This window comes from Bidens hawaiensis, unplaced genomic scaffold, assembly GCF_021521415.1.
Source record: "Bidens hawaiensis isolate Kalapana, Puna unplaced genomic scaffold, B.hawaiensis_p1.1 tig00013977_1, whole genome shotgun sequence".
In the NCBI taxonomy this organism is placed as follows: domain Eukaryota; kingdom Viridiplantae; phylum Streptophyta; class Magnoliopsida; order Asterales; family Asteraceae; genus Bidens; species Bidens hawaiensis.
The window spans coordinates 463,381-469,865 of record NW_027492194.1 but is presented as its reverse complement, the minus strand read 5'-3'; the positions used below and the strand labels follow the sequence as shown (position 1 = coordinate 469,865).

At 35.4% G+C, this 6,485-nt stretch overlaps 1 protein-coding gene across 1 annotated transcript; it reads right to left on the bottom strand.

Moving 5' to 3' along the window:
- Positions 1 to 405, bottom strand: LOC143545452 (protein AGENET DOMAIN (AGD)-CONTAINING P1-like). The gene has a single exon (XM_077037349.1). It carries the CDS (start codon positions 403 to 405, stop codon positions 1 to 3), a length of 405 nt encoding a protein of 134 aa, XP_076893464.1.
- Between the last annotated feature and the right edge of the window lie 6,080 nt (positions 406 to 6,485).

Below are 6,485 nucleotides of genomic sequence, written 5' to 3'. Positions count from 1 at the left end.
TCAACTATACACCCAAACCTCATTGGCAGCATCCCAGTCCTGATGAACGCGGATATTAGCAAACGGGTAAATGATATCTTGATTGGTGCTGCCAAAATGAACTAGATACTCACTTTCTCCAATTTTTCTTGCAATGAAGCCAACCCACCAGCCATCGTTTGCAAAAACGTCAACTTTCTCCCCAAGATTAAAGCCGGTCACGTAAACTTCTGCAGGCTTTGGCCTTATTTTATCAGCCTTGACAAACTCCCTTAAGAACCCAGAATTATCGGCTTCAACAAGGTTACGGAAAACAACGATGTACTCCTTCCCCACACGGGAGATTATGGTTCTGTGGTAAAATGAACCCAAGAATCCACGGCCCATATCAACGACTTTAATGGAATCACCTCTGTTAAACCTCATGGTTCTACTTAAAATAAAAATAAGTTTATAATTAAAATCCTAGTATCAAACAGAAGATAAACAACATAAATAATCGGACCTTGTGGGATGTTCTGTAAGGCCCCGTTCCCGGAACCCTACTTTGGCGTTGGATTTACTCATAAACACAGTTCTAAAATCAGAGTTAATTAAAACTTTTGCGGAATAACTAATGCTTCATGCATTTCATTACAAAACATCAAATCATGTGTTAACATACAAGTTGTCTTTTAATAAACATTAACATAAAATAGTCATGACACTTCTTCATGGATGCCAGTCTCTTTAGCTCGTGCCATGTGTCGCTCCTCAAGCCAGCTGCCTCAACCTATTTGCCTGCGTGCATACTAAAAGTCAGCTACGCTGAGTGAGTTCTAGTTAACCAATTAACATACATTACATTCATACCATACCCAAACGTGTCCGGAGATATGTATTCATACCTTATTTGCTATCACTTCTTTCATACATACTTTACATACACGCATATGTTCTTACATACTTTCTTTCATAAAACCCTATGGTATACCATAAGCTATTCAATCTTAAACATTACAGATATTATAAGGGTCTGGTCCCTACCATCATAGATATTATAAGGGTCCGGTCCCTAACATCACAGATATTATAAGGGTCTGGTCCCTATCATCTAGGATAAACATACCTTTATCATACGTGCATACTTTACATATCTTCTAGTTATAAATATATATACATACTCGTTCATAGAATCATTATGTAACAATACATTCAATACACAATCATACCCGTATCATACACTTACCAATCAAGTAAGTGTATTATCTACCACATAGGAGTATGCACACAGCCCCGAAAACATAAGAGATAAAGGGGCTAGAACTCACCTGGAGTCGGTTTCTCTCGCAGTTAATGGTAATGCCCTTCCTTAGTTGTGCACGGCTAACTGTACAATACATTACGCGTGTCAATTATCCATTACTACTACTTCCTACATCTAAGTTAATGAAACACTCAACTAATGGGGTCCGGGGGCAGCGCCCCTGGTAGCGGGGTCTAGGTTGGTTTCGCTTCGCATGGAAGTTCGCTTCGCATGGGATTTCGCTTCGCATGGCTGTGCGATGCGAAACGTTGGTTTCGCTTCGCATGGCTATGCGATGCGAAATAGGGGTTTTGCATGGTTGTGCGATGCGAAATCCTTATGCGAATAGAAATCTTCTTTTCTTCATTTTTACCATTTAAAGCCATTTCACTCCGTGACTTTTCCTTAGGACCCGATTTTATCCTTTTTATGGGTTTTGGGTCGTACCAACTTTTTATACCCGTGCTTATGAGGTTCAAACATCACCTTTTTGTCATGCAACACACCCGTGAGGTTATAACTCACCAACTTTATGTTTTTCTTACTTCTTACAACCCGACCTACTAAGATATCAGTTTGCATGTCGGAACCGACCATAAAACTTAACCTTTTTAACCAAAACTCACTTTTTTCTTCGGGTTTGGTTCAGAACTGAACAATACGTAGATCTGGACGTTTTCTTATTGTTTGAGACACTTAAACACCAAGGCCTTCCTTACTTTCGCCCGGAGTTGGATTCGGGTTTTGAGAGAAAATATGTGTGTTCTTGAGTGTATGTGTGAAAGGAAAAGAAAGTGGTGAAAGGAAGGAGGGGTTGGGTTTATATAGGGTACTATGGGCCCCACAACCCACTCACAATTCTAATTCCATTTATTATCCAAACATTAACACACCCAATTAAGTTAACGACACACAGTTACTTATAAAACTTTCTGTTATTTATACTTCTCAGAATGCGGATGTTACATGTTCTTATGAAACTCATCGACGGAGACGAAACACACTTGAAATACATCTCCTTGGATGTATTTCAAAGAAACACCAAAATCGATCGATTTGAAAACACATGTGGGAGATGAAAGTAGAAGGGAAGTAGTCTGGGCCGATGGTTTTCAGAAGAGGTAGTTTTGGATTGCAGACGGTCTGGACCGAGAGTTTTGAGGTGAAAACCAACGGGGGTAGGTGGGAGTGGGACACTTGGCATCTTTTCACTGGACCGGAAACCTATCGGATTTTTTGGAAATCTATCGGACCCGATAGATTTCATGGGACTATTTTGAGACTCTCTCACTTGGTTTGGACTATTTTGGGAATTTTCCCTTATTATTATTGTTCGACTAAAACAACCAAAATAGTTTGCAGAGTTGAAGAATAATCCGTCCATTTGAACAGCAATAATAGTCAGAGAGTTGTGCTAATTAATTGGCATTATTGTTTGATTTTATTTATGAAATAATTGGTTAATTAGTTAACTGAGTATTATATTAATAAGAAAACAAATAAATTAAAAAAAACCTATTTTGGTAAATAAGTTTCAAAATCCCCATATTTGTAAATACTTTTTGCCCAAACCCCATTTTGGCAAAAAAAAACTCCCATAAAATTTCAGTCGTTTAAATGGTGTCGGATACCGTGTAGTCGTCTAACGCTCAACTCTCGGTTTATTATTTATATAATCTTTTACGTCGTAGATATTAATAATGTTTGTTCATGTGTTCCGAACTATAATTAGGCGCTCATGTAATATTTTAGTCATACTAATAATGACATCACGTTATTAAACCGCGTATGCGAATTGACCCGTTAAGTGTAGACATTTTGTTAGTAAATTTCATAATTTATTATTATTGTTTAGCCTAAATGGTTATTTACTAGTAAGTATTATTAGAAAATGGTTCAAATAAAAATAAGGAGTTTCCTATGAATGGTAAGAACCAATAGATTTTTGACATGTGGTATTACAAATTATGGTTATAGAACAATTATAGGAAACTATGTCGGTTATAATGTGTCACACCTCAGCCTAAGGCGGAAATGCCGGGGCGTGATCCGATTATTCACATTTAACGCCCGTTAATTCCGGTTTCAAGAATTAAAGATTGTAAAGTATGTATAATTCTCGGGATTTATCCGACGTTTCTCGGAAGTCTTTACGTCATCCCGGTACGTCTAATCGCTTAACAATTCTTCCAAGTTGCATTATTATTAAATTCCGGGGGCTAGAATGAAAATGGTTTATAATATAACACTAATAAAAAAAAACCTAACCCTAGAGAAGCTGCAGCAGCGATCGGCCAAAGAGACCAGCCCCCTCCCTTCCTTGCTTTGACTTTTTGATCGATTCTAAGCTCCTAGAAATAGTTCAAGGTATGTACTACAATCCCCAACACTCTTTTTGTTCACCCCTAATCGTTTTGATGCTCAATTTTGCCGAAACTTTTCGTTGGACAGATTTTCGGCCAAGGTGTAATTGACCCACTTCCCGTGGATAAAAATTAGAGTTTCTGGTGTAAAAAGATCCCCAGGTATGGCATTTACATCATATTAAAATTTCGTGGCCATTGGAGGTGTTTAGGTCGGTCAATCGATTTTAGTTCGAAAACTAGGGTTTATCGGGTGTAGAATTGTAAATGTTGAGTTTGATGCGTTAATCTGTTGGATGACCAACCGAATCAGTTTGCATGGCCCTATGGGAGTCTAAGGGCTATGGGAAAATTATTTTTTTGATGCTCGGGGCTGTTTTGGTTAGTGCTTCGTCAATCGAGTCGGCGGTGTGCGAATTTTTGTTTAAATGTTAAAGTGAGAGTTGTAAAAAGGAACCGTCAACCCTATCAACTCGGGTGACATAATCATGATGAATGAGAAGATTAAAATGGGAATTTGGTTCATTTGGGCTGATTCGTTTAACAAATGGTTTTAAGGTTTATTACGCTCGTATTCGACTCGATTTGATTACCCTTGGGCCAAGTTGTTTGGCCTTGGGCCAAAGTGTTGGGCTTGAACGGCCTATTAGGCAAGAGTGTTCTTACGGTCTAGTTTAGTAATGCGTTGTGTATAATTTACAGGCCCTCGCTTGTGATTGTGCACTTAGGGATTTCCTAGCTCGTTGCAGGTGTTCGATTTATTTCAAGTGAGTTCATAATGCCCCATTTTTAACTCTTTTTAAATTTTGGGCTAGCATGCATACCTAAGTGTTTTCTTACATGATGAAATGTTTTAAACGATTTTATATAGGCTTTCTAGTATATGGTAGGCCTTGGGATGTTAAATATATATATATATATATATATATATACATTATTGCTTGGCCTATATTTGGCGATGTTGTAGTCGTTTCGACTACTGATGTTGCGTATGCCTACTTTGTGTTTGCATGCGCTGATGTTACGTGTTTGGGTTTTATGAACTATATTTAAAGTTGGTTTTGGGCAAAACTCCCGGGTTTTAGGGAACTTGCTTCACTATTTATGTTTTCCGTTGAATTTATACTCTGAGATGTTTGTTTTAATGGAAGAAACCGTTTTCATGTTTAATTATTTTCATAAGTGTTTTGTATGAATACCAAATGTGGGGTTCCCGGGGTGCGGGGCCTTACATCACAGCTCGAAGAAATTATCATAAATATAAGTAACAATATCTAATTAATTATTTATTCAAATAATATACATAATATCCAAATATAACAAAACGATTCAAATACACGAATATGAGCTCAAATAACGGTTGTCTTGATTATGTCCTAAGGCCTTGTTTACGTGTCCAAACTTCAATCTTCAATACAAGTAATCTGGATATGCGTAGAAAATGGAGTTTTGTCAACAAACATGTTGAATGAGTTTATCACCAATCTTTGACACCAAAAATAATGTTAATATAATAAATAAGCAAAACGTAATAAATGCGGTAATGAAATCAAACCATAAGCAAATAAGTTGTCAATTAAACCATTGCCAAGTGAATCGGGCGCCGGTAAATCAACCATGAGCAAATAAGAATAAGACCGTTGCCAAGCGAATCGGGCGGTGGTCAATAATGAGAACCCTCTCCAAGGGGACATGTCAAACGATTGCATACAAAGACAAATAAGCACATAACAAGTAGATTTGATTAATCACACACAATTACACGTTTACTATTTTTGATATATATATATATATATATATATATATGTATGTATAGTATGATATACGCATATGTCCCCAAAACATTTAGAAAATTTAGTAAAATAGGGAAATGATAAAACTCACCTGATCGAATAGGCCAAACAGGAATGAATATGACAAGAAAGCGATAATCACGCTCTTCGAGAATTATCGACAAGAATCCTAATTAAATAATATTATGAGTGAATTATAAATAATATAATACGTAAAATGAATTTAGGGTTTCGATGTGGATTGAGTTACATTATGATTATTACGTTATGGATTGAACGATTGATCTCAACGGATTATTGTTATCATTTAATTATAAAAATCATTATTTATCGAATAATTGAGTTTACAAATAATGAGTTTAAATAAATGTGAGTTGAGATATACTAAAACGTTTAAATATATAATTACCTCTTAACGAAATTTTAATAGTAAAAATATAATTAACACTTGTAATACGCTTAATACGTTTATTATAATTTTGTTTAAAAATAATACCTACATATATACATATATATATTTATACATATATATAAAATATATATCTAATAAATATAAGAGAATTTATAAAGACGTTTTTACAACGAGAAATATCCATATTAGTGTCGATTTTAGCAAAATAATGGTGATTTATTATTAATAATACACACACACACACATAGATACACGAAAACTTGTAGCGAGACTATTTGACATGAAACATTAACTTTATGATGTCGGTTTAAATAAAGTATTGTTTATTAAATATTTAATATTAATTATAATATATTATAAATAATTAAAATAAGTTAAAACATTGAAAATAAAAATAACAAAAAAAAGATCCGGCTGGCCGGGACCCGAACCCGCATCAGTGGCCGGTTCAACGTATTAACACACACCCTAGCCAACTGAGCTGGGGTGTCAGTTGGTTAGACTCTGTAAATGCATATATATATATATATATATATATATATATATATATATATATAGGTGATGGTTCAGGAGAGAAAAGAGATTACTGTGAGAAATGAATATGGACCACTAGTTTTATTTTATGTTTTAAATGCTTAAAGATAAATAAGGAA

What these genes read in the sequence shown, in the direction of transcription:
- LOC143545452 (XM_077037349.1), bottom strand. Translation starts at nt 405, where the DNA reads ATGAGGTTTAACAGAGGTGATTCCATTAAAGTCGTTGATATGGGCCGT.